This window comes from Mauremys mutica, chromosome 8 (assembly GCF_020497125.1).
Source record: "Mauremys mutica isolate MM-2020 ecotype Southern chromosome 8, ASM2049712v1, whole genome shotgun sequence".
Lineage (NCBI taxonomy): Eukaryota > Metazoa > Chordata > Testudines > Geoemydidae > Mauremys > Mauremys mutica.
Window position 1 is genome coordinate 9,738,614 of NC_059079.1, and position 27,791 is coordinate 9,766,404.

A 27,791-nucleotide genomic window follows, 5' to 3' on the forward strand; every position below is an offset into this window, starting at 1 on the left:
TAACCAGCCCTTCAGCTGCCCTTCCTCTCCTCTGGCTCCCTGGCTCCCCTCTGCCTGACTGGAGTGAGCCCTTTTTATAGTATCAGCAGGGCCTTAATTAGAGTCAGGTGGTCACATTAACTGAATGGCCTCACCTGACTCGTTACAGGTTAATTAGAGTCAGGTGTTCTCATTAGCCTGGAGCAGCCCCTGCTCTGGTCAGTCAGGGAACAGGAAACTGTTAATCCAGTGGCCAGTATATCTGCCTTCTGCTATTCTACTGTACCCAACTGGCCTGGGTCTATCACACTTACTACAGCTTTGAAACTTTACTATGCAGAAGAAAAATGCTGCTTTTAACCATCTTGATTTAAATGAAACAAGCACAGAAACAGTTCCCTGACCTTATCAAGCTTTTTAAAACAATCAAACAAACAAACTTTCCCTTTATTTTTTAGTAGTTGATGTTTAACACAGTACTGTACTTGGGGGGTTTGTGTGTGTGTGTTTTATTTTTAGTCACTGCTGCTGCCTGATTGTGTACTTCCACTTCCAAAGGAGGTGTGTGCTTCACCAGTCAGTTCATAACTCTGAGCTTCTACTGTATACAGAAAAGGTAGTTAAATATTTCATGCAGGAAATAATAATTTTACTACCTAGGAAACTGACAAACACTGCAAAATAGCCATTAAATTACTAGATTCGGGAGAGATGGAAAATATGGAATCACTTTTAGTTAGTGAAGACATATTATACTTTCAACAGGAAAGAGAAGGATGTTCATTCACACACAGGCTGGTGGACACTTTGCTCAGCTCTGTGCAGCTATATCTATATATCGGTTTTCCCATCTGGGGAGAATATTTACTTTCCTCCTCCATTCCATCCCTCCCTTCCTCTTTCCCTCATATGGTGAGATGAAAATTAGTTCTTTAGCTGAAATCAGAAAATCCTCAAATTTCACATGAAACGGGGGGAGGGGGAGGCGGCAAATAAGCAATAAGCAAACAAAATAGGGATCTAGAACTGCTGAGATCTTAACTGTTTTACAGGAAACTTCCGTTTACTCCTTTTCCTTCCTTTCTTATAGGCCAGCAAAATTCTCGTCCCCAGAATAACTGACGTGTATTTGCAATGTTTGGAAGAATCACAGCCTCTACTTCACAATTTACTTTTTAAATACAATGTAAACAAAAACATACTGTCACTATTCTGGGGGAAAGAACCTTTTTGATCTGCCCTATAGGCAGGGTGGAGAAAGGCAGTAAGAGGGAAGGTGAGGGAAAGCGGAGGAAAGAAGGGAAAAAAATATTTAACACATTTATATAGTTTCCTTTAATTTAAAGAGACTAAATAATTTTAAATCTCAGTATAATTATATATAATTCAGTAGTAGCAGCCATATTCCAGGCTAATATATTTAAAGGCTTTTGATACCAGAGCCTATGTGAACACCTCAGATTATTAGTTACTTTGTTTAACAATTTGAAAGTGCTGCTGGTTTACAAGATGTGAAAATAAGACTAAGACTGCATATTGCTGCCCAGTAGGAAAGTTTGAGTCCATCTATACGCTTAAGAACATAAGAACAGCCATACTGGGTCAGACTACAGGTTCATCTAGCCCAATATCCTGTCTTCAGACAGTGGCCAATGCCAGGTGCCCCAGAGGGAATGAACAGAACAGGTAATCATCAAGTGATCCATCCTATCACCCATTCCCAGATTCTGGCAAACAGAGGCTAGGGACACCATCCCTGCCCAACCTGGCTAATAGCCATTGATGAACCTATCCTCCATGAACTTATCTAGTTCTTTTTTGAATGCTGTTATAGTCTTGGCCTTCACAACATCCTCTGGCAAGGAGTTCCACAGGTTGACTCTGCAGTGTGTGAAAAAAAATACTTCCTTTTGTTTGCCTAGTTCTTATGTTATGAGAAGGAGTAAACAACATTCATACATATACATACATATACACATACACAAAGAACATGAAACAATGGGTGTTACCATACACATTATAAGGAGAGTGATCAGTTAAGGTGAGCTGTTGTCAGCAGGAGAGAGAAATAACTGTTTGTAGTGGTAATGAAAATGGCCCATTTCCAGCTGTGCTGTGCTGGAAATGGGCCATTTTCATTACCACTACAAACAGTTATTTCTCTCTCCTGCTGACAACAGCTCACCTTAACTGATCACTCTCCTTATAATGTGTATGGTAACACCCATTGTTTCATGTTCTCTTCCTTCTGTATCTTCCACTACATGCATCCAATGAAGTGAGCTGTAGCCCACTAAAGCCTATGCTAACACTAAATGTGTTAGTCTCTAAGGTGCCACAAGAACTCCTATTCTTTATGTTCATCTATGTGTCTGACAATTTTGTTCTTTACTACAGTTCCAATCAGTTTGCCCGTTGCTGTGGTCACCTTTGGAGCCCTTTTTAGAAATTGGCATCATATCAGTTTCTGTACCAAATGACTGGAGGATAGCTAATTTAAATGATAGGTTACAGACAACAGTTAGTAGTCCTGCAAACCACCTTGCAGAGGTGTTTCTTAAGACCCTTTCCGGGGAAAACAGGAAAATGTTGCACTAGAGGAATATTTTTAAGAAATCAAACCTGGTTTCAATAAACTCCCAAACAACCTATGAAAATAACCCCTTAGAGATTCTGCCTTGCTCTGGTTGGAAGACGTGGTAGTTAAGAAAAAGACTGCAATGTAAAATTGACCAAGAATGCAAACCTATACATTGCATCCAATATATAAAAATGTCTTTATTTTTATAAAGAAGGTAGCATATAACCTCTCTTTTACAACAAAAACAAAGAACTTGGAAAGAAAGTCGGTGATCAAATTGCAGAAACAAAATGCCTCTCTGTGCCTAATATATGGTCTAGTTATTTATTCTGTGTTTGTATCTAGAGGTCCTAAACAGGATATATGCAGTGATGAGCTGCCAAAATATCAACAACTGGTTCCCTCCTCCTCACCCCACGAGGGGGTCGTGCCCCCCCACCCGCCGGGACTCTTGCCCCATCCAACCCCCCCACGTTCCTTGACACCCTACCCCCAGGACCCCTCCCCATCCACCCCCCTTCCCTGTTCCCTAACTGCCCCCTGCTGCCCCATCCAACCCCTCCTCTTATTCCTGATGGCCCCCCTGCCCCATCCAACCACCCCTTCTCTCTATCCCTGACTGCCCCCCACCACCTCATCCAACCCCTGCTCCTTCCTGACTGCCCTCCGGGACCCTTGCCCCCATTCAATCCCCCTGTTCCCTGCCCTCTGACCGCCCCGACCCCTATCCACCCCCCCACAACCCACCGAACACCCCCTCCCAGCTCCCTGCCCCCTTACCACACTGCCTGGGGCCCGGAACGGGTCCGCTCGGCTGGCACCGCGACTGGCGCTGCGGGGCCCGACTCCCCGAGCCGGGCCGAAGCCGCTCGGCCAGGACCAGCCCGAGCTGGGGACACTCGGCCAGGGGCAGGGGGAGCCGGGCTGGGCCGCGTGCGCCGTGCCTCCCTAGAGCCCTCCGCGCATCTGCCCCCCCCCCGCCCCGCCCGGCTTACCTGCCTGCTTCTTGTTTCAGGCTTCCCGCGAACATTTGATTCGCGGGAAGCAGGGGAGGGGGAGGAGAAGGAGGGCAGAGCGTTCAGGGGAGAGGGGATGGTGAGCTGGGGCCGGGTGGACAGCTGCCTGAGCCTTTGTTAAATTTAAAAGCTTCTTTAGAACCGGTTGTCCTGGAACAATCAGTTCTAAAAAGGCTTCTAAATTTAACAACCGGTTCCTGCGAACTGGTGCGAACCAGCTGGAGCTCACCACTGGATATATGGGAATCTAATGATGAAGATGTTTGGAAAGCAGATTACATATGGGAAAACTGAGCCAGTGAGGTAAAAATCATTTGATTGAAGCCAAAAGGATTGTTAATATAAGAACTAGGTTTACAACCCAGAAACTCCTGATTCAGAGTCCAAGACTGAAGCCATTACAGTACACTTCCCTCCAATCCGCTCACTGAAGGTGGTCCTCCCACAGCAGTGTTAATGCACGCGGTTGGGGTGACATAAAGCAAGGGTTCATGTAGCCGTGGGTATATGCAGAGGTCTTCCAGGGGGTACATCAATTCATCTAAATATTTGCCTCATTTTACAACAGACTACATAACAAGCACTAGCGAAGTTAGTACAAACTAAAATTTCATATAGACAGTGACTTGTTTATACCGCTCTGTATACTATACACTGAAATGTAAGTACAAGATTTATATTTCAGTTGATTTAGTTTATAGTTATTTGGTAAAAATGACAAAGTAAGCAATTTTTAATAACAGTGTGCTGTGACACCTTTGTATTTTTAGATCTGATTGTGTAAGCAAGTTGTTTTTAAGTAAGATGAAACCTGGGGGTACGCAAGACCTCCTGAAAGGGATACAGTAGTCTGGAAAGTTTGAGAGCATAAAGGAAGCTGACATAAAGGAAGCTGTTAGTTGGTCAGTACCTGGTGCTGTCGATAGAGGACTTCAGTTCAGAGTTGCCAGCATGGCCTTCTCATTTGCTATAGTTTCACATATTTGTGCGCGTGCACGCGCGCGCACACACACACACACACAAAATATTGATATCTACAATTGTTTATACATTCATTTTGCCATATCTTCAAAATATAAAATCACACACACATAGCATACTTCTCTACTTGTAATGGAAGCATTTGGTAGTAAAATAATACAGGAAGGTACTATAGAGATGAGTGAAACAAAAGATAGCATACTGTGCATTGCTGCACATGGTTAGTGGGGGAAGACAACAAGCCTCCGTCCCCCCGCTCAGCAGCTGCACTTAAATTACAGCACCTGCACTCCCTGGAGAACAGCACAGCTCCTTCAGTAGGGCACTTTAAAGAGTGGAAAGCAAGCAGGGATAAAATTATTTCTTCTCCCCACACCAGCCCACCAAGTTAGCTGGGCACACAGAGGGCATATGCTGCCCCTCAAAAGAGATGTAACAGTTGATGTTCTCCCGTTGTGGGCTGAGGAACTCAGAGAAGAATTCTGCCTCTAAGACGGAATTCCTGCTAGTGCTGTCCCCGTGAGGCAGTTATGGCCAGTGCTTATGTACTGAGTCCCTGGAAAGAAAAGTGCTTGTCAGACACAAAAAAAGGTCAAAATAGCATAAGCAATTGTGCTAATGTAGTCAATTATTATATATCTGTCATTACAGTTAAGCCTCCAGGTCAGCAGGTGACAGAAAGACCAAGTCTTCAGAAATGGTACTCGTGCAACAACGAGTCATTATTGCAATAATACAAAATGAGGCAGCTGTCACGGCGTTCGGGGCTGGAGAGGGAAGATCAGATAGTTCCCCTTCTTAGTGGTCTGAGGAGAGGCAAGTGGATCAGCCCTTCCCACAATAAAAAAACGTACGGGGAGCCCACAATACCTAAGGCACACTGAGCCCTCCACAAAGATTTCATGCATTTCACAGCAGAGTGGAACCACTTAAAATCATGGCAATCATGGCTTACATCACTTTTTTAAAAATAATTTCAATCACATGGAGGATTTGTAAAATGACGTTTGAAAGTGTTCTGATATTACAACTTTAGATTAAAATTTATAATGAAACTAATTTATAAATGATTTTTCCCCAATGCCACTACTGGTACAGTATAATTTAAAAATTTACAAAAAAACTTTTATAGGCAACAACAAAAATTGAAAATTAAGGCCCTCATCCTGCAAACATCAGGAAGATATGTAATTTTACTCCCATTAATAGCCCCATTTTGACTACATCTGTGCTTAAAGTTATGCAAGCTCTTCTGCACATGCTTAAGAGGCTAAAATTGTATTTTTACTTTAAAAATTTCTCAATGGTATAAAAGCTGTCATGTCAAAACACAATAGCTTCAGAACTAACTATGAAAGTAGTTTAGATGTTCTATCCACTAAGTTACTGTAAACTTTCTTTAAAAAAATACTCTCTCTTTCACGCCAGAGCATCTTCACAGACACAAAGAGCAGTACAGCATCGCTGTTTGTTCCTGTCTATGGCTCGTTCCTCTGTTAAGCCTAGCCTGGTCATGTCCCTGCACACATAGTCCTACTAACTAGTCAGTGGTCAGCCTCCAGGTCGGACTGACCTCAAGGGTGTTTGCATTATTTTCTTTAGTATCCCATCATCTATTTGTCTTCTACAGTGTCCCCATTATTGTAATCTTTTCAGCTGCAGCCAATCCCATACCTTGATTTCAGCTCCTACTCTCCTTTTACCTTCATTTGTCTTTAAATCATTCCTCTCTACTCATTGTTTGAAGAACTCTTATCTCTATTGCCCCCAGACTTTTGATGACTGCTTCATTTAATGCAGCTGCTTTCAGATCATGACACAGAGTAATACTGGTAGTAGAGTGGTTTGATAAGTTTTTCACTCTGGTACCAAACGTAATGTTTATATCAGTCCATAATTTTGTCAATTTCTGTGCAACACGTGCTGCTAAGGCACATCTCCTTTCAACCTCATACTGGATAGAGCCATCAGCACCAATCAAGCTTCATAGGTACACATAAGAGTCCACTTGTTCTATGACTTCACCGCTACCACATTTCAACACTTTTTCTATTGTCCCTTTTCCAAGATGCAACTACTTGGTCAACTTGGAATTTACTGTAAGTACTTTACTGTAATTTACTGCTACCTTGGAAAACTGGTGTAATCAAGAGTATCATTATTAGACAAATATCAGAGGGGTAGCCGTGTTAGTCTGGATCTGTAAAAGCGGCAAAGAGTTCTGTGGCACCTTATAGACTAACAAACGTATTGGAGCATCAGCTTTCGTGGGTGAATACCCACTTCGTTGGATGCAACATTATTATTAGACAGGTTGCACCAAATATTATGGAATAAGGTGCCATGAACCAACAGCATCTAGAAGAAGGAAAACTGATTTCAAAACAGGACAGACAGAACCCCCTTAGCCTTTTCACACAAGACTGTCAAGAGAAGAACTCTGATTTCAAATCCAAGCAGTTCAAACTCGTTAGCCTTACAAACCAAGTGGACTAAAGTAGAACTACTCATACTTACTCCGAGCAGGCCATGACATGGTATTCCCGTGACCTACATAGGATGGATTGGCCTAACAAACCATTAGATCCAAAACGCACTTGCTATACAAACAGTATAGCAAGCCAAAGTGATTTATATAGATTTCAATGCCAGCCTAACAAATGGAAAGGGTCGTGAATTTTGGATAACAGCTAAACACAATATACACATTGCAAGCTGGAATGTTAATTATTCACGCCAGGCCAGACTGAGATAGTATCAGAGAGTTAAGGAAGTTACACGCTCCTCTTGCTGCCATACAGGAGACATGTTGGCTGGGTAAAGGGGAGCTGACAGTTGGAAGTTACACTTTTCTTTACTTGTCATTCAAATGGACAAGCAAAATGTAGAGATTTGGTTGCTAGAGCAGTGGCAAGAGAACAGTTATGTCAATGAACAGTTGGGAACTGGTGGTCTGAGGAGATAGTCATAGCAAGGTGTTTGGGTTTTGTTTGTTTTATACCTAACAGGCCAAAATTTTCCAATATAAGAGCCTAAAGTTAGGCTGCTCAAGCGTGACCAAGTCATGCTGAAACTCTCTGAAACGGGGTTGTTTTGTTTTTTTGTTTGTTTGTTTTTTCGGGGGGGGAGATCTGGAACAATATTCCGGTATTTCCAATACTCTCACTTATGAGTATGTTCCAACACTTCTTTTTTAGGACTGGAGCACTACTCTAAACCCACATTTCGGGCACCTGTAGGTGGCATTTTCAGATGCAATTTAGAAACACAGGTCCCACTGACTTCAAACTGTGATGGAAAAGTATAGCCTGGTCGAAGCAGAGACTGGTCCAAGCATTTCTGCTTTCTTGACTTGGGGAAATTCAACACATCTCAGAAGGTGGTGCTGGCTATAAATATAGCACTGGGTCTTTGTGTTGTTCTCATAATAAAGATGTTAATGAGCCCCTGGAACTTGTCTTTTACAATACATATGAGGATTAGTGTGTGAAACTTCTTGGTTTAAAAAAACAAAACAAAACAAAAAACCACCCTCTATATAAATATCTAAAATTCTTCTGACAACGAGGGACCTAATGAAACAAATTGCTAAAGTGGATTTATTTTGTTTAAGATTATAAAGTGGGAACAAAGTAAAGAACTAGCAAATAAACATCTAATTTAAAATTTTTAAATAAAAAATTATTAAATCATGGGTTTTATCCACCCCGTTTCACAGAAGAGTAGGGAAGTAAAAGCTGCTGCAACTGCCTTCAGATGAGGCAGAGAACGAACTGGAGCCGCAGCATAAGAAAGGATCTATCAAAGGTTGGCAAAAATCTTCAAGTTTCTAATTGGTCAGCTGCTGCTTAGGTAGGGGACAGTCCAAAGTATGGGAGACAGATGCTACACATCATGATAGGTAGAACAAAAAAAATTTTTTTTTTAGAAGTTTCTTAATCTAAAGAAACTTTTTCCTAAGTCATAACACCATGATTTAAAAGCCTGCTATCAAACAACCTGCCACAACTAGAAACAAGAGCTGAATATAACTGGAAAGGGGAAATCCCAGATTTTAAATAGAATAAAGCCTTCATGCCCAGAATAGTCCAAGATTGAATATTGTCTCACACATACCATAAACCAATGCAATTCTGAAATAAACAAACACATTTTGGATGCAGAGTTTCTGTTTGAGTGTTTAAAATTCAAGAAAGCTGCTCAGTGGTTTGGAGTATCTGAAGAACAGCATTAGTTCAGGGGAGGGTGTCAAAGTTGTAAGTTAAATCATACGGATCTCACCACCACAATATATAGACACACACACCACTGCCCCAACCACAGAAATGCAGCCAGCTGTGGCATGGAATGTAGCAGCTGCTTAATACCACACAGCTACACTGTCCCACACTTAAGAAAAATCCTGTGTCAATTTTAAACTGCACAGGTAAGTTGGGAAGGCAGAATGTAACTAACCAAACTAATATTTGCAAGAGTCAAGCCCTCGTAATCTCGGGAATGAAGACTCAATGGGATCTTTGATGCCACAAGTTGTTAAAACTTTTAATGTGACCTAAAGCTACATTCACACACGGATCAAAGGCACTACTGCTTTTATTTATTTAAATGTTTAAGTGACAGAATTTGAGACAGATTAATATATTTCTGAAGAGAAACACAGAAAGGTAAGATGATTAAAATAACATCTGAAAGAAGCGACGGTCAGTGGAAATCTCCGCTGGCAACCAACAGTGAAACAGAAAGACCACTCAAGTGCATGTTACATACCACCTGCTATCACTGCAATTGGTGGGAGAAGGCAGCAGTCCTCACAAGTCCATCCGTTCCCACCAAGTTATGCAAGGATCTGTTACTAGTGGTATCTTTGGAGATTTTATAGTTTCTAAATGTAGTTATTTTTTAAGTCTCAAACAGAAAAAAAATAAATTCATAGTTTAAAAGTTAGACACTTATTTCAGAATGGTTCGTTTTTTATTTAACTAGACCTCCCTCAAAATATTAGCTTGATCTTTTATTGAGCATCTTAATCCAAGATCTTTCTTTTTAATTGTCTACTAATGAAAAGCACTACATAAGAGTTAGGCATTATTATTCTCATAAATAGATCTATTAGGAGCATCCAGCCATCATCTTCCATTTCGTAGAATTAAAATAACTTGAAACTATATACACCCTCAAATTAAAAAAAAATAAAAAAAATCACACATTCCAACAGGATACACCTCTTCCAATGCTCATCAGACACAGCTCCAGCTATCTGTCTATAAGCCATTTAAAGGGTTATTTATGCCCTTAATAAAAAGGCTAACAAGGGCCAACAGAGAGAGCAATAAAACTTACAAAGAAAGTTTTCTGATAACCGGCAACACGGAAAACACCAATTTTTCATTCAGGAATCCCATCCATAACTGGAAGTCCAAGAGAAAAAGAAGTTGCAAAATCAAAGTTCATCTTTTCTAATTCAGATCTTTTAACTCATTCCCTGTGAAAAGTCAAGGCCTTTCTCTTCAAAACAGTAAAAATAAGCTTAAGGGTGCATTCTTTATATATAGTATTTATCTGACCCTCCTACAAAGTCAGTTTTTAAAAGGAGTACTGTGTAAAAGAAAAACTGCAAAGAGAAATACTATTAAGTTAGCCATAAATATACTACAGGTGTGGAACTGAAGCATTATAAAAACAGATGTTAAAAACCACACATTTTTTCTTTCTCAGAGCACAGAACAGTTTTTGTCAGCTGATTCTTGGAAGTCGTGTAAGAGAGGAACTGCAAGTCATCACATTTACAGGTGCACTAAACCACTGTTTTATTGCAATTACACTGTGCTTTGAACCGCTGCCAGCAGAAGGAATAAAAGAAGTTAAATACAGCAGCGAGGCACATATTTCTTCATATAGAAAAGCCCACTTTAAAAATGTATTTTTAAAATAAAGATGATCACTGCCATTTTGTGAGTTTTTGAAATTTATGAACATCACATTTATTCTGAAATGGCTATGTGAACTTAGAAAAACGAACCCACCATATATTGATGAAACTGTAGTCTTTTTTAGAGCTAGATATTATGTTAAGTGCCGTATACATTACAATTTCTATCATTACTAGTGGGGAAAAAAACCAAAACAAAAATTATTTCAAAATTAGTGAGCTCTATTTTAGAATTGTATGTAAATTGTTTATCAATTTTTCTGGAGACAGGATCATGGAATCAGAACTGGAAGGGACCTCGAGAGGTCATCTAGTCCAGTCCCCTGCACTCGTGGCAGGACTAATTAACTAGACCAGTGTTTCCCAAACTTGGAATGTCGCTTCTGTCGGGAAAGCCCCTGGCGGGCCGGGCCAGTTTGTTTACCTGCTGCGTCCGCAGGTCCAGTCAATTGCGGCTCCCACTGGCCACGGTTCGCTGCTCCAGGCCAATGGGAGCTGCTGGAAGCGGTGCAGGCCAAGAGACTTACTGGCCGCCGCTTCCAGCAGGTCCCATTAGCCTGGAGCAGCAAACCGCGGCCAGTGGGAGCCGCGATCGGCTGGACCTGCGGACGTGGCAGGTAAAGAAACCGGCCCCGCCCACCAGGGACTTTCCCTACACAAGCGGCGTCCCAAGTTTGGGAAACACTGATCTAGATCATTCCCAACAGATGTTTGTCTAACCTGCTCTTTAAAATTTCCAATGATGGAGATTCCACAACCTCCCTAGGCAATTTATTCCAGTGCTTAACCACCCTGACAGTTGGGAAGTTTTTCCTAATGTCCAGCCTAAACCTCCCTTGCTGCAATTTAAGCCCATTGCTTCTTGTCCTATCCTCAGAGGTTAAGAAAAATAATTTTTCTTCCTCCTTGTAACAACCTTTTATGTACTTGAAAACGGTTATGTTCCCTCTCAGTCTTCTCTTTTCCAGAACAACCCAACCCAATTTTTTCAATCTTCCCTCATAGGTCATGTTTTCTAGACCTTTAATCATTTTTGTTACTCTTCTCTGGACTCTCTCCAATTTGTCCACATCCTTCCTGAAATGTGGCGCGCAGAACTGGACACAATACTCCAGTTGAGGCCTAATCAGAGCGGAGTAGAGCAGAAGAATTACTTATCGTGTCTTGCTTACAACACTCCTGCTAATACATCCCAGAATGATGTTCGCTTTTTTTTTTGCAACAGTGTTACACTGTTGACTCATTTAGCTTGTGGTCCACTATGACCCCCAGATCCCTTTCCACAATACTTCTTCCTAGGGAGTCATTTCCCATTTTGTATGTGTGCAACTGATTGTTCCTTCCTAAATGGAGTACTTTGCATTTGTTCTTATTGAATTTCACCCTATTTCTCCAGTTTGTCCAGATCATTGAATTTTAATGCTATCCTCCAAAGCACTCGCAACCCCTCCCAGCTTGGTATCGTCCACAAAGTTTATAAGTGTATTCTGTATGCATTATCTAAATCATTGAAAATATTGAACAGAACTGGACCCAGACCTGACCCCTGCGGGACCCCACTTGTTATGCCCTTTCAACCTGACTGTGAACCACTGATAACTACTCTCTAGGAATGGTTTTCCAACCAGTTTTGCACCCATCATATTGCAGAAGGTAGGAAACTGAACACAACAAACCCTGCTTCCTGTTGTATTTACCAATAAAGGCTTGTCTACACTAGAAGTGCTACACTGGGGCAGCTGCACTGATGCAGCTGTCCTGCTGTAGTGCATCTGGTGAAGATGCTCTATGCTGATAAGAGAGAGCTCTCCCATCAGCATAATTACTCCATCTCCAGGAGAGACCGTAGCTGTGTTTGCAGGAGAAAGTCACCCGCTTAGGTTGGTGTAACTTGTGTCGCTCAGGGGGGTGGCTTTTTCACACCCCTGGGTGACTTAGGTTATAGCAACATAAGCAATAGTGTAGACCTGCCCTCAGATTCTCTCTCTATACCTAGGACTTGCAGGGTCGCCCAGAGGATTCAGGGGCCCTGGGGCAAAGCAATTTCGGGGGCCCCTTCCATAAAACAAAAGTTGCAATACTATAGAATACTATATTCTCCTGGGGGCCCCTTCAGGGCCTGGAGCAAATTGTCCCACTTGCCCCCCCCTCACCCTCGGGCAGCCCTGAGGACTTGTGCTTTTCATTAGCTCTTATTACTAATATCTACCATATTATAAAAACAAAGATATGCAAGGTAAAGCAATCTAGGTTCATGAAGACACTTCAAGACTGGGATTGGAGAGAAAAGAAACACATAGGTATAACTTAAAATATCTCAGGATCCATTTTGTACATAAGCAAAGAGAGAGGGTTACTCACCTTGTGGAGTAACTGAGGTTCTTTGAGATGGTTGTCCCTGTGGGTGCTCCACTTTAGGTGTCTTGACGCACTGCGCTTATAATCAGAGATTTATCGTAGCAGTGCCCTGTTGGGCCGCGCAAACCCCAAAGCTGTCCAAGTAGTTACTGAGCGGTGCGCAGCCAATTGTCCCCCTGTTCCTTCTCTACCTCAGAGATTTGGCTTGAAACGCCAAAGTAGGGGGGAGGATGGAGGGTAGTGCAGCACCCACAGGGACAACCATCTCGAAGAACTTGTTACTGCACAAGGTGAGTAACCCTCTCTTCTTCTTCAAGGAGTGTCCCTGGGGGTGCTGCACTTTAGGTGACTGTTGAGCAGTGCCCCTCAGTGGAGGGGAGGGGCTTCGGGGTTGGTCTATTGATAGTGGATAACACTAAGTCCAAAGTGAGCATCTGATGCTGATTGTTGTTCTAAAGCAGTGTTTAGTGAAAGTATGGACTGATGCCCAGGTAGCTGCTCTACAAATGTCAGTAATAGGGACATTATTGAGAAAGGCCACAGATGCTGCCAGTGCTCAGGTGTAGTGTGTGTGAACTCTCAGTGGAGGTTGTAGATGGTTGTTTTGGTAGCACAAATGGATACATCCTGATATCCATTTGGATAGTCTCTGTTTTGAGATGGTTTGTTATGGAAATAGTCCAGGTGATTTTCTAAATGTTTTTGTTCTTTCAATGTAGAAAGTTAATGCACTGTTAACATCCAACATGCAGAGTGCAGCCTCCCTCCCGTCTACATGTGGCTTAGGAAAAAATACAGGTAAGTAAATGGGTTGGTTTAAATGAAAGGGGGAGGCAACTTTGGGTCTGAACTTAGGATGCAGTTGTAGGGTTACTTTATCTTTAAAGAATGTTGTAGAACATGGATGTGCCATTAGGGCACCTAATCCTCCCACCCATCTGGTGGACGTGATGGCAACGAGGAAAGCCACCTTCATGGATAAGTGCAAGAAAGAGCAGGTTGCAAGGGGTTCAAACAGCTTTCCCCATGAGTCCGCATAGAACAAGGTTGAGATCCCACATGGGTGTAGGGTTTCTTATTGTAAGATAAGTGTTTTCCTTTAAGAAAAGCATGTAATCATCGGGTGAGCAAATACAGTGACCCCGTTCACTTTGTCATGGAAGGAGGTAATAGCAGCCAAGTGTACGCTGATATAGTCCAGGATACTCTGTAGGGGGAACAATTGTGGTAAAATCTATTTATCTTGGCACTAGGGGCAGAATCATTTCCACTTATGGATATATGTCTTTCTTGTACTTAGTCTCCGACTGCAAAGTAATATATCTTTTACTTCCTCAGAACATGATTTCTCGACCCCAGTCGGCCATGGAGTAACCAGGCACTGAGGTGGAGTACTGCGAGGTTGGGGCGATGGACGCGTCCTATATCTTTTGATAGAAGGTGAGGTACTAGGGGAAGGGTGCGAGGTGGTTTCATTCACATCTGACGCAAGTGTGGGAACGACGTTTGTCTGGGCCATGTGGGCTCTATGATAATGACCCTGGATTTGTCCTACTTGATTTTGTGAATGACTCGGCTTAGGAGTGGGGTCGGAGAAAATGCATACATCAGTGGCGCCTCTCATTTTATGAGGAGAGCATCGCCTAGGGAGTGGTGTCCCAATCCCACTCTGGAGCAATACTGTGGCACTTGGTGTTCTGAGCTGTTGCAAATAGATCTATGGTGGGGTACCCACATACTTTGAATATGGACTTGAGAATTCCAGAATCCATCTCCCACTCATGGGTTTGTGAGAAATCCCTGTTCAGTACATCCACTGTTGTATTCTGACAACCCAGCAGATAGGATGCCGATATCTCTACGTTGTTGGTGATGTACCAATTCCAAAGACATATTGCCTCTGTACATAGGGAATATGATCGTGCTCCCCCTTGGCGGTTTATATAAAACACGTATGCTATATTGTCTGTGAGGATCTTGACAGCATTGTTCTTGATTAGAGGGAGAAAATGGTTGCATGCATTTTGGACTGCCCTTAGCTCCAGTAAGTTTATGTGCAGGTTGGACTCTTCTGGGAAGCAGTGGCCTTGGACCGTATCATTGAGTAGATGTGTCCCGGAACCTATAAGGGAAGTATCTTTAGTAATTGTCATGGTTGGAATTTTTTGTTGGAAAGGGACTCAAGCAGACGTTCTTTGATTGTGTCCACCATTTTAACTAGTTTTTACTCTGCGTGGCATTGTGAAGCATCTGTTGAGAGAGCGTCTGTGCAGTATATACATTGTTCGAAGCCAGACCTGCAACCATCTCATGTGGAGTCTGGGATGCTTCATAACAAATGCTGTTGCCAACATGTGCCCCAAAAGTTGCAAACACATTCTGGTGGATGTTTGTGAGCAGTCCCTCACTGCTGAAATTAGATTGACTACAGTGAAGAAGCGTTGTTCGGGTAGCATTGCTGTTAGACAGTCGAGACAGGCTCCTATGAATTCCAACTTTTGGACAGGAACCAGTGAATTCCAACTTTTGCACGTTTATTTGCAACCCTAAGTTTGTGAAAAAGGTTATCGTACTCTGCGTGGGGTTTATCACTTCTTGCCAGGTTGGTGCCCATATGTGGCAGTCATCCAAGTATGGAAATATCATTACTCTGTCTGCAAAGGTGAACTGAAACAACAGCGAGAACCTTGGAAAAAGCCCTTGGGGAACTGGATAGGCCGAAGGATAGTATACTGTGTTGGAAATGCTGTTTGCCTAGGGTGAATCTCAGGAATCTTCTGTGTGACGGGTGCATGGTAATATGAAAATAAGCATCCTGAAGGTCGACGGCCGAGAGCCAATCTCCCTTCTCTAATGCCAGAATTATTGTTAGAAAGTATTGCGAATAAAACACTCTCCCCCCTATGTTGAGATGTATGGGTTCCACAGCACCTAACTGTACAAGGTGGTTTATTTCCTGTTGTAACAGGGTGCTCCTGAGAAGGGTCCCTGAAGAGGGACGGGGAAGGGGGGGTGGGTAGGTGGGACAGAAATAAAGGGGATGGTGTAGCCCTTCTGGATAATCTCTAAAACCCATGTGGCTGTTGTGATAGTGTTCCAGACTGGGTAGTATGGTGACAGACAGACAGTCTCCGAATGAGCGAGGGACCATTTCTGGTTCCGGAGTCAGAGAGTGTAAAGGTCTTGTGCCTTCGACCACACCTTCAAAATGACTGCCTAGAGGTGGATTGTAGAGACGTCGTAGGCTGATCTTGGTTCTGTCGACGTCTGTTCTGTCACTGTTTATGCCGTTGGTCCAACTGTCTTTGGGGCTGAGAGGATGGCGTAGACCAGAAACTCTGGTTATAAAACTTGCCTTGTTTCTTTTTGGTTGCAGGTACTTAGATGCCCAGGGTTTTTAAGGTTGCCCTTGAATCTTTTAGGGTGTGTAAAAACACATCAGTTTTGTCTGCAAATAGGTTTTGACCCTTGAAGGATAAGTCATCAACTGTTGCCTGGACCGCCCTTGGGAACCCAGAGAGATGGAGCCAGAATGCACGGCGCATAACCACAGATGTTGCGAATGATCGTGCTGCCATGTCTGCAGAGTCAAGGGAAGCTGTAGGGCCATCCTGGAGATGAGGGACCCTTTGAAAATGTTCAGATATGTGACCCACAACGTGTTATGTGGGCCACATCCAATACTACCCTGTATGGCCCTGAGGATGTCACATGAGCCGCCGCTCTGTGCTAATTGGGCCGCAAGCAGCCCGCGTTGAGCCGCAGGTTGAAAACCACTGCCTAATATTGTTATATATTGACCTGTCCGTGACTTTTACTAAAAATATCCATGAATCTTAGCCTTACCCATGGGTTATAGATTTGCCAGGGCCCAGGCCACTGACCCTGCGGCCACATGCTTGCAGGTTGGCTCTGGGAAAATCCTGCTGGCTATGCAAGTGATGGTTGATCTCTGGTGGCCATCAACTCCTCGCTCTCAGAGCCCCAGGAGGAATGGTGACCATAGTGGCTCCACCATAGGGTAGGCTTCCCCACTATGTCTGCTGGTCTCATGCCTGCCAAACAGGGAGTGGTATTGGGACCCCAATGAGCCAGACCACCTATCCAGCGACCGGCAGCGCTGCTCATAGGCCTGGTAATAATTCAGAGAACAATGACACCCGCTTCAGGAACTGTGTGCTGGCTCCAGCGACCGGGAGCGCAGCGATCGTCTATGACGCTCTGGAGACTGGCATCGAGACTCTAGCAACCAGCGTCTGGGCTCCGGCAACCGGCATTGCTCCGAAGAGCAGTGCCAGGACTCCAGAGTGTGCCGAGAATACTCCGGTGAGCAGCGCCTGGGAACCAGGGAGCGGCACCTTTCAGGTGACTGCTGCTGGAATTCCGGGGACTGGCGGCATGCCTCTGTGGCCCGATACCGCAGATCTGGTGGCTGATGTCTGGATCCCGGAGATCGGTGCATGGAGTTCAGTGATCAGTGTCAGGAACCCACCAAGTGGCCATAGGTCTGTGATTCAAGACACAGCTCTGGAGATCGTTGGCACGGTCCTGGTGAGTGGGCCTGAGTACAGTGCCGCGGCGGTGACTTCTGCAGGGGTGCCACAGAGGGCTTTCCCCTAGAAATGGATCCTTAGGCCTCTCTTCCCGAGGATAAAGCGGCATCAGGAAGAGGAAGATGTCTTTTGCCGCTTGAAAGGCTTCTGGGGTGGACAGCAACGTGAGGGACTGTGTACCTCTACCACTCCCTGGCATAGGAGGCATGTCACGGGGCGGACTAGGCCCAATAGGCAAGGCTGCAGTGTGGCTGTGCTCCGGTGACAGGTCTAGGCTCCTCTTCTCCCTTACCCTTATGGGATCCCAGAGAGCGCCCTCTCCTGGCATGCTTTGTGTGTCTTTTGGCCAGTACTGGTGACAAGGATTGGCGTCGGGACAAAGTCGGTACCGGGGGCGTACTTTTTGTCAATGCCGAAGTACTCGGCACCAAGTCCAAATGTGCCAGCTCCAAGGCCAGTGCAAGAACGAACTCCATGAGGAGCGCACAGAGCCTAATGTCTCTCTCTCCTTTTTGGTCTGAGCTTTGAATCCCTTGCAAATACGGCACTTTTCATGAATGTGGGACTCACCCAGACACTTCAAACAACTAAGATGTGGATAGCTGATTGGCATGGGCTTCTTACAGCAATCGCACGGCTTGAAGCACGGGGAGCAGGGCATGCCCCGTCGCTGGGCTAAGTCCCTCAGGGAACTACAAATAACTACAAATAACTAAATAACTATTAGGAACTGTTAACTATTTCTAACTGCAACTATTTACATAAGAAAATTTCAAAGAACCACTGAAAGAGAACCACTTGTTAGAACAAGGAGAGTGTTCCAGCACCAACACTGGTGGTAAGAAGGAACTGAGGGAGGGAGGTGCATATACTGGTGCATACGCGCACCATTCCAGAGGGCACCAGAGCTGGTCCCCTACAGCTATCTCTGAGGAAAATCTTTCAGCACCGGTACATGTGGCAAGCACATGCACCTATAATGGAATGGACATGAGCAAGCACTCAAAGTAGTAGTACTAAATTCATCATCACTTATTTTTAAAATCAAGATTGAATGTCTAAAAGATACAGGACTCAATAGTGTTCACTTATGTAATACAGAAGAATTATTCCCTCCACTGTGGGAATCACTCTGTGGTATTTTAGTGGATTTAAAATCACAAGCCTTAACAAAAATCAGAAGCTTCTCCCCCTGCTCCTCAAAAGTCAAACCGCAATAATCAAATTATATGGTAGCCCATTTTACAAATACCATCCTTCACCACGCAAAAAGATCTTTGTAAAAGCTTGTGTCAAGAGATAACCCTTGCAGTATGGCCATTAAAAAGCAAACAAAGCAAAAAACAAACCTCACCCCACACACAAGCATGGGTTGTTCTGGACTATGGGATAATTCAAAGGTTGAGAGCCTCTCTGCCTTGCCACCAGCTTCTCTTTTATACAAAAGAGACTCCAGCCCAAGCACCTCTGCTACTAGCAACTGCAGCTGAATGGCACAGAAAGGGGGGCACTGTCTATTTATGGTTTCATAAAACATATTAAACTCCATCTGGACACCAAATGGTAGCCATTTAACCAGTGCAGAAGCCAAAGCACTGATGTCACCCTGTTTATCTTTAGAAAAGCTGTAAAAATGCCTTCACATTTTTCTGAAGCATCTGCTCTTTGCTAGTTCCACCCACTCTGATTTAAATTCTCTCTTGGCCTCTACCAAGAGGTACTTGACTACTCCCATCTTGGGACTGTTTTGCATTCAGCCTCACTCTCAGTCCTTGCTTTCTTCTTGCTTTGGCTGGTGTCCCAGAGTACAGGACACTCACGATCAGAATTCAGGAGGAAACAGGTGGCCATGAGTCATCCACCTAGTTTCCTCTCTACATAACACCTTTAGGGTGAAATGGAGCAAAGATAAACAGGTAGCCTGAATAAAGTCCAATGAGCTTCCTGCCCTTAGACTAGAACTTCTTTTGCTTATGTTTGCTTGACTTGCATTTTTTTAGTGTTGCAAGAGTGTCCTGGAGCAGAGATTGTCCATATTCTTGCACGACTCACTTGGCTTCCTATTTAAACATTTGAATTTCTCTGGATGCCCTACTGAAGTTCACCTGACAACACACCAGGTGATAAGTTCTGAGCACAAGACTGTGGAGAGAAGGCTGTTCCTGAAGTTCTAAATGCTGCCCATTAGCGCTATATAGTTCAGAAAGAAACTCTGAACATTTTGGAGACCTGCCTCAGAGCTGCCTTTGGGTCATGGCATGACCTATGTAACAACTCTGATTCTATTTCTAGAGTCACAACTGGCAAGAGAATCCTTTCGTGAAAGCTGATGGAAAACCTTCTCATGTGACAAGGTGCTATATTTTCCTTCACCACTTTTCTGAAAACAGCAACTTTCTAAATTCCTCCCTTACCCCTTTCCTTTGCCACTCCTGTTCATCCCATTGTTCCTCAAACCTAGCTTAACCTTGCACCAGTGCCACTGAGCAACTCTGGAGTAAGCTCAGGGACCAGGCAGACTTCCTACACTACAAATTAATTCTATATTCCTTGTTAATTTCAACTGAACTGCTGCCTTAACTCATAAGTCTACCTCACCCCTTATTTCATCTCCACTTTTTACATTCTCTAGTAACCCTGCCCTTGACAACCTGACATTTGACCCTGCCTCTAACTACCATCCCATTTCCCTTCTCCATTCTGCTTTCAAGCTTCTTAAACATGCTCTCCCACTCACCACCTTGATTTCCTCTCCTCCAATTCCCTATTAGCACACTGCAATTTGGCTTTCACTCCCTTCCCTCCACCAAGACTGCTCTCATCAAAAGGTAACCCATCATCTACTGCCACTGAAGTCCACGGGCCTCTTCTCCATTCTCACACTTCTCGACCTATGCACTGGCTCAGAAACAGCTTATCACTCCTTCTTCACAGGACACTGCCCACCTCTCTTCTCCCTTCTCCCCCCGCCACATACTTTGCTTCAAAAAATACCTGTTCTCACCCTACCTCTCCAATTTTTCCTTCAGCATCTCCTTTATTAGCTCATCTTCCTCCCTCTCCAACTTTCCATCTGTCTCCTTCAAGGCTGTCTCTTGCATCAGCTCTTTCCCCCCCATACATTTTATTTCTAGGTAACTTTATCAGCCCTCACAGCTTCAACTATTCACTTCCCCCTTTCTGTTCAGTCTTGCATCTCTGACATTGCATCCTGGGATGTCCTGCCATCAAGTTAAGATCAGTTACAAGACTGATCTCCTTAGCTGTCCTCATAATTCTTCACCACTGTTCTGTCAGCCAAACTCACAAGCACTTGTAATACACTACAGTCCCCCTTTCCCACATCCAGACGTTAGGATAAATAGTTAATGCATCTGTTATAAACATACAGCTAAGGGTACCATAAAATTCCTTCTTTGCCTGTAAAGGGTCAAGATGCTTAAATAACCCGGTTGGCACCTGACCAAAAGGACCAATAAGGGAAGAAGATACTTTTAAATTTGTGGGGGAAGGTTTTTGTTTTGTTGTGTTGTGTTGTGTTCTTTTCGGGTCAGCAAAAAATTAGGGCAGGGAAAACATTTTTCAAAGCCATACCTAAATTAAGCATCTAAAATTACAAATTGTAAGTAATAGAAAGAAAATGCATTCAATTATTTTTTTGGCATTAAACTGAGTATTTATTACCTGAATAAAATGCACAGGAGTCGCCTCCTTCTGCATAAATGGTGAGGCAAACAGACATTTACTTTCAAGACAGGAAACATGATGTCATGACAACATCCTATCACAGTGTCTATTTTTAATTGCACAAAATCATCAATGTAAAGATTTCTGATTACCCTGCTTGGATATATGAAACAGCTGTCTATTGGGTTGGGGGTTGGGGGGAAGTGATCATTTGGCAAAAATCTTAAAATGTTTTATGTAAAGTTTAATTAAGAAAGGGCACTTTGTTTTATTTGCACATGTCAATGTTTGGCTATTTTACCCTATTTTGTTATCAAAATGTGCTATCCTGTCCTCATTCTCTTAAAAACCCCAACAACCACCAACAGCCCTGTATCTTAATAGCTCCATTTTGCATTTTTCTCAGGTTTTCTGGACATGGAGAATCCAGATCAGTAGCTGCCTCACAGACTCACTACAAATGTGCAATTCTTCTACAGAAGGCAAATTGTTAAGTACTTAATTTTTTTAATTAACTTCTTCTTTAAAATCTTCCCAAAATCTTATTTTCATAATGATCTACCTGGCTTTACTAAGAAAAAACACAATATTATTCCAGTTCTGTGGCATCTATAAGACAAAGGTATCAATGTCACCAGTGACAGAGAAAAGTCAAGGGTAAAAAAAACCAAAAGGCCATGCCTCATGAATGAGAAAACCTCCCTGACAACATCACTGAGCCACTATCTTAGCATCCTTCAAATTCCTCCTTATGGGCTGGTCCACACTAAGAAGCGGGGTCGAACTAGGGTACGCAAATTCAGCTACGTGAATAGCGTAGCTGAATTCGAAGTACCCTAGTTCGAACTACTCACCCGTCCAGATGCCGCGGAATCGAAGTCCGCGGCTCCAAGGTCGACTCCGCCACTGCCTTTTGCAGTGGTGGAGTACCGGAGTCGACTGCGGCGCTTCCGGAGTTCGAACTATCGCGTCCAGATTAGACGCGATAGTTCGAACTCCAAGAAGTCGAACTCACCGCGTCGACCCGGATCGTAGTGTAGACTAGCCCTATGACTAACCTCTCCTAAAATATTTATAGAGTACTACCAGATCACTACACCTAAGCAGGCAGTGAGCCAACATCTCTGCTTAATACACTTTGATTTGCTTACTTTTCTGGTACCTTGCCTGCCTACTCACTGCCATGTTTGTCTTATCCACATACTGAGTCTTGCTACAATATTGATTGTGACACTTGGGACAGAGACTGTCTTTTTATTAGTGTCTGGACACCGCCAAGTCTGCAGGAAAAGGTGGGCGGGAGGGAGTAGGGTGAGCTGATTGTTGATCCAGTAGGCACTACTGTAATACAAATAAATAGCAGCAAAAAAAAAAAAATTGCAGTGGCAAAATTAAGCCATTCAAAAAATAGCTTATTTGAAGAAAGTGGTTTACTTCCCATTTCTTTCATGGGTACTAACTAAATCCTTGAAGATTCTTACATCTACAAGTTGTCTTTTTAAAAGGTTATGTTTAATTATTGTATACATACAAAGTTGCACTTGGATCTAATCAACAGGTAGCTAATTCTCCTGTGAATTATGTATTTAACAGGGGGGAAAAAGTCACAAATTCAATTCAAGTTTTGCTTAGGCGGTACCAACAAGTATATGAACTTGTGCTACAAAATCATTTTCTTAGACATACTTACCACTAAATCCCAGTTATTTTGTTCAAGTAACGTAATAGCTTCATCAATATTTTCAATACCGGTACATGCCTAAAAGGAAAAACAAAAAAGTATTAAATGGAGGGGGGGGATGTTGATTTAAACAGAATTCAGATCAGTATTAATTCTTTAACATTAAGTAGCTGGGTATAGCCAAAGTCAAGGCATGGGTCTTTGAAGCCTAGAACCATGTGATGACAAGAGGAAAAGGACAGTTTATGTCAGAGGCTAACGTAGGATTTGGGAAACCTGGGTTCAAGCCCCTGCTCCACCACAGCCATCCTGTAAACCACTTAGCCTCTCTGTGCTTCAGTCACCCATGTTAAAGATGGGGATAATAGTACTTCCCTATGCCACAGGAGTGTTCTGGGGAGACATACTTTAAGGACTGTGTAATGCTCAGATACTACCATAATTCAAGTAATATACAAGAACCTAAGATCTAGAGTTCTGCCATATCAAGTCTAACATATTTTAAATTTTTAGTAAAAACAAAAGCAGATTCTCCCGTGCAAAACAAAAAACACCAAGCAACCAATCTGACTGTTAGACAAGGAAGTATGAAGAGAAAAAAAAAATCCTTCCTGACCTCTGATCACAAAAACTGACTAACACTCCCTTAGCTTATTAAAAAATATGTCTAGTTAAATGTATAGGACTTAAGTACTTCACTTAGGTAAATATATATCCATGTTGCTCTGTCCCTACATTACACCTTTCTAGAACCACACAATTTGCCTAATGAACCCATGCCTATTGATTTTTTATTATAGGGTATTATAGCAGAATCTTTGGGATTGTCATTACACTGAAGCCTTCACTTGGAGGAGATTATAGATTTGCCAGTGAGGCTAGAGAGAATTTTTACTTGTGGTTGGGGGCTGGTGGGGGAGACGGGGAGAAAGAAAAACACAGCTTTACAAATACTGTGTCTCCATTTGTATAACCTTGACAACAGGTTAAGAGTAAATATTTTTTAAATGATGGTAATAATTCACAGTGGAATGGTACTGTAGATTTTAGCTCAAACTCCCAGTTCAAAGCCGGAGCTCTGTTCTATTTACAATCCACATGCAGCATGCCACTTGCTTTTAGATACATACATTTTTCTCAACTGTACAACTTCCAACAGGTAGGGCATCACTCTCAGCTTTGCCACTGAGAAGTCGCTTCTCGTCATACATTGCCAAATAACTGATTAATTCATTATTTAACGCAGTCTATCATACAAGTGTTCCATGGGGGTGGGGGAGAGAGTGTGAAACATTTGTTGTGCAATTATTTCTTTCTGGAATGAATCTCTTTACCACAATCCAGCACAAGTCAGTTTTGCCTCTCTTTCTACATACATGTATTAGCATGAGTGTTGTAAGCAAGAAACGAGAAGTAATTTTTCCGCTCTGAGTAGTGTGTCCAGTTCTGGGTGCCACATTTCAGAAAAGATGTGGACAAATTGGAGAAAGTCCAGAGAAGAGCAACAAAAATGATTCAAGGTCTAGAAAACATGACCTATGAGGAAGATTGAAAAAACTGGGTTTGTTTAGTCTGGAAAAGAGAAGACTGAGAGGGGACAAGATTACGGTTTTCAAGTACACAAAAGGTTGCCACAAGGAGTAGGGAGAAAAAATGTTCTTCTTAACCTCTGAGGATAGGACAAGAAGCAATGGGCTTAATTGCAGCAAGGGAGGTTTAGGTTGGACATTAGGAAAAACTTCCTGTCAGGGTGGGTTAAGCACTGGAATAGATTGCCTAGGGAGGTGGTGCAGGTTAGACAAACACCTTAAAATAAATAGACCTGATTTTTCAGAGATGTTAAGCACTCACAACTCCCACTAGTCAAAGTCAGGCCCAACATTATCACTTCTAAAACACTACAGTAGAACCTCAGAGTTACAAACACCTTGGGAATGGAGGTTGTTCCTAACTCTGAAATGTTCATAACTCCAAACAAAAGGTTATGGTTGTTCTTTCAAAAGTTTACAACTGAACATTGACTTACTAAAGCTTTGAAACTTTACTATGCAGGAAAAAAATGCTGCTTTCCCTTTATTTTTTTTAGTAGTTTATGTTTAACATAGTACTGTACTGTATTTGCTTTTCTGTTTGTTTTTGTCTGCTGCTGCCTTATTGCTAACTTCCGGTTCCAAATGAGTTATGTAGTTCACCGGTCAGTTCGTAACTCTGGTATTTATAACTCTGAGATTCTACTGTAAATCTAAATCACTTCTAAAAATGGTCTAAATCCCAAGAAAGAAGTCATCCCTGGTAGTTCTATCATAGGAGAGGACAAGTTTGTTTACTTGCCTTTTCCAGCTGAAATTACAGTAATTAAGACAAACATCTCAATAAAAAATATTGTGTGATTTTTAAGACATTCAAGCTTCTATACTGAAATCACACCACTTAAGACTATATAAAAAAATCAAACTAGTCACTGTTCAGATATTCAGAGTTAGGTGTAAAACAGGGGTGGGCAAACTTTTTGGCCCGAGGGCCACATCGGGGTTGTGCAACTGTATGGAGGGCCGGGTAGGGAAGGCTGTGCCTCTCCAAACAGCCTGGCCCCCACCCCCTATCCACCCCCTCCCACTTCCCGGCCACTGACTTGCCTCCTCAGAATCCCCAACCCATCCAACCCCCGCTGCTCCTTGTCCCCTGACTGCCCCCTCCCAGGACCCCCACCCTCTATCCAATCCCCCTGCTCCGTCCCCTATCCACGCCCCTGCCCCCTGACAGCCCCCCCCCGGGACTCCCGCCGCCTATCCCTCTGCTCCTCATCCCCTGACCACCCCCTCCCGGGACCCCCCCAACTGTCCCCCAGATCCCACCCCCTTATCCAACCCTCCCTGCTCCGTGTCCCCTGACTGCCCTACTGACCCCTATCCACATTCCCTCCCCTGACAGACCACCCAGGACCCCCAATCCCATCCCTCCCTGTTCCCCTCCCCTGATCGCCCCCCCAGAACCTCCACCCCCTCCTTTCTGACTGCCCCCCAGGGCCCTCCGCTCCCTGCCCCCTTACCAGCAGCAGGAGCTCACAGCCACGACACCCAGCCAGAGCCAACTGCGCTCCCCACACTACCCACCCAGCGGGAGCGGCAGACCAGAGCGCGGCCCGTGTGGCTGCGGGGGAGGGGCTGGGGACTAAGCTCCCTGGCTGGGAGCTCAGGGGCCGGGCAGGACAGTCCCGCAGGCTGGATGTGGCCTGCGGGCCATATAGTTTGCCCACGTCTGGTGTAAAACCTGCACCATCAAATGCAACCTAAAATTATCAAGGTACTTCCCTGGGCTACTACAAATTATCAAGTGCTAATGATAATTATTTACATTAAAAAGTGGCTAATTTCTGTTTTCTCAGCACCTTATAAATGACATGTTGCTAAATTCCATTGAAGTTCGGTTCTATTCTGTCACGTTTGAAGTCTCTTTCCATTCTGGGATTCTGCTTATGAGTCATTGAACTACAATATCAAATTTGGTCAGTTTACAAGTAAAAATGTGATTTATTTATTTTTAAATGTCAACCCTGCAAACTCCAGGTGACATCGGAAAGTCAAGCTGTGTTCTGACAAATCTCTCTACCAGCACTACAGATTCTTCAGGTCCAATGTTGCTCTTCGATTTATGACTACAGTTGTCACACCTGAGTAACTGAGGTCAGAGTTTGTCATGCAGTTGAAATTTACTTACGTATTTAACAGTTCTGTTGATGATATACAATTCAGAATAGAATCCTACTCATTTTCTCATAGTGATGTTTAGCCAATACCGGTAACAGGAGTACACCAGGAAGTAAAAAACAGTCACTAAAATGAACAAATGTAACTCTGAATACACAAAGGAAGCAAAATCTGTCAAATAAAGTAGGGGCATTTTTACATAGGGCAGTCGTGCACATTGAAATGCCCTGCCTACATGATGCAAATCCTTAAAACACAGTAACTCTGTACAGTCTGTACAGAGTTTCAAGGCGTAGTAAGTTCACTATGTACTGAATTAGTGCTGACTGGCATTCATGTGCACACAATGCTCTTTCACACTATTTTGACAGGCCTCCATCTGCTATTCCACACTGCTTTACGTGTCATCGTGACCAATCCGTCTGTTTACCTGTGTGCTCTCCACTGTACCAGGGTCAAGTTGACTGAATGTAGCACCCCGTTTAAATGCTGGCATGCAGCCAGGTCTGGTCAATTTGCTCCTGAATTTGAATACTTTGGCATTAAAGTAGTATTAATATAGCAGCATTACACCATACCGCATGCATCTGCTTGGAGCCAAGTAGAGATCGTTGATCTCATCATCATCATCTCAGGAGATGCAAGTGTGCAGGTAGCGCTTACCAAGAAGAACTGAAAGATGCATTCACATCCATTGTTAAGTAGATGGCCGTGAGGGTCACAGCTGGGATGCTGAGCAAAGAGCTCAGAAACCTTCATAGGAAGGTCAGGGATCAAAACCAAACCTCCAGCAGCATGTAGCTATAATTTGAGGCAGGTAGTGCTTTGCAGACTATAACCTTGTCATGAGACAGCACCATCTACACTTCTACCTGCCAAATGCACACTTCACTGTTATCCTACAACCGCTCAGGCGACAGTTAAACAGCTCCTTTCTTCTATCCAAGTCCCCTGTAGATGTCTTCAACAGCCAGGGAAGCAGAGGATAGGATGGGTCTCCCAGATTGACAGGAGTGATCTCAACACCATTAATGTCCATAGTAATCCTGGAGCAAATCTTCCGTAATTCATTAAGGCAAGCAGCTATGAATATCAAAAGATCCTAGCATCATGGACGTTTCCAGACCCCTCTGCATTTATGCATGTTACCCTGCCAATCAGGCCATGATGCACCATGGAGAAAAATTCCATTCTGTTTATAAACTCTGAGGCCTTGAGTGCGGGGGGCACCTGGGTCCCATCAACTGCCCCAAAACAATTTGGGGAACCCCATTTGTGCAACGTAATCAATAACCTCCTGCCAAGCTTTATGACATATT

The 27,791-nt window shown here is 43.4% G+C and overlaps 1 protein-coding gene across 1 annotated transcript in view; it reads right to left on the minus strand.

The window, feature by feature from the left end:
* Window positions 1-27,791, minus strand: part of FAF1 (Fas associated factor 1) — a 306,114-nt gene that overhangs the window by 249,109 nt on the left and 29,214 nt on the right. The window contains exon 2 of the mRNA XM_045027160.1: window positions 22,775-22,843. Within this exon, the coding sequence (XP_044883095.1) occupies window positions 22,775-22,843 (69 nt within the window). The remainder of the gene's footprint in view (window positions 1-22,774; window positions 22,844-27,791) is intronic.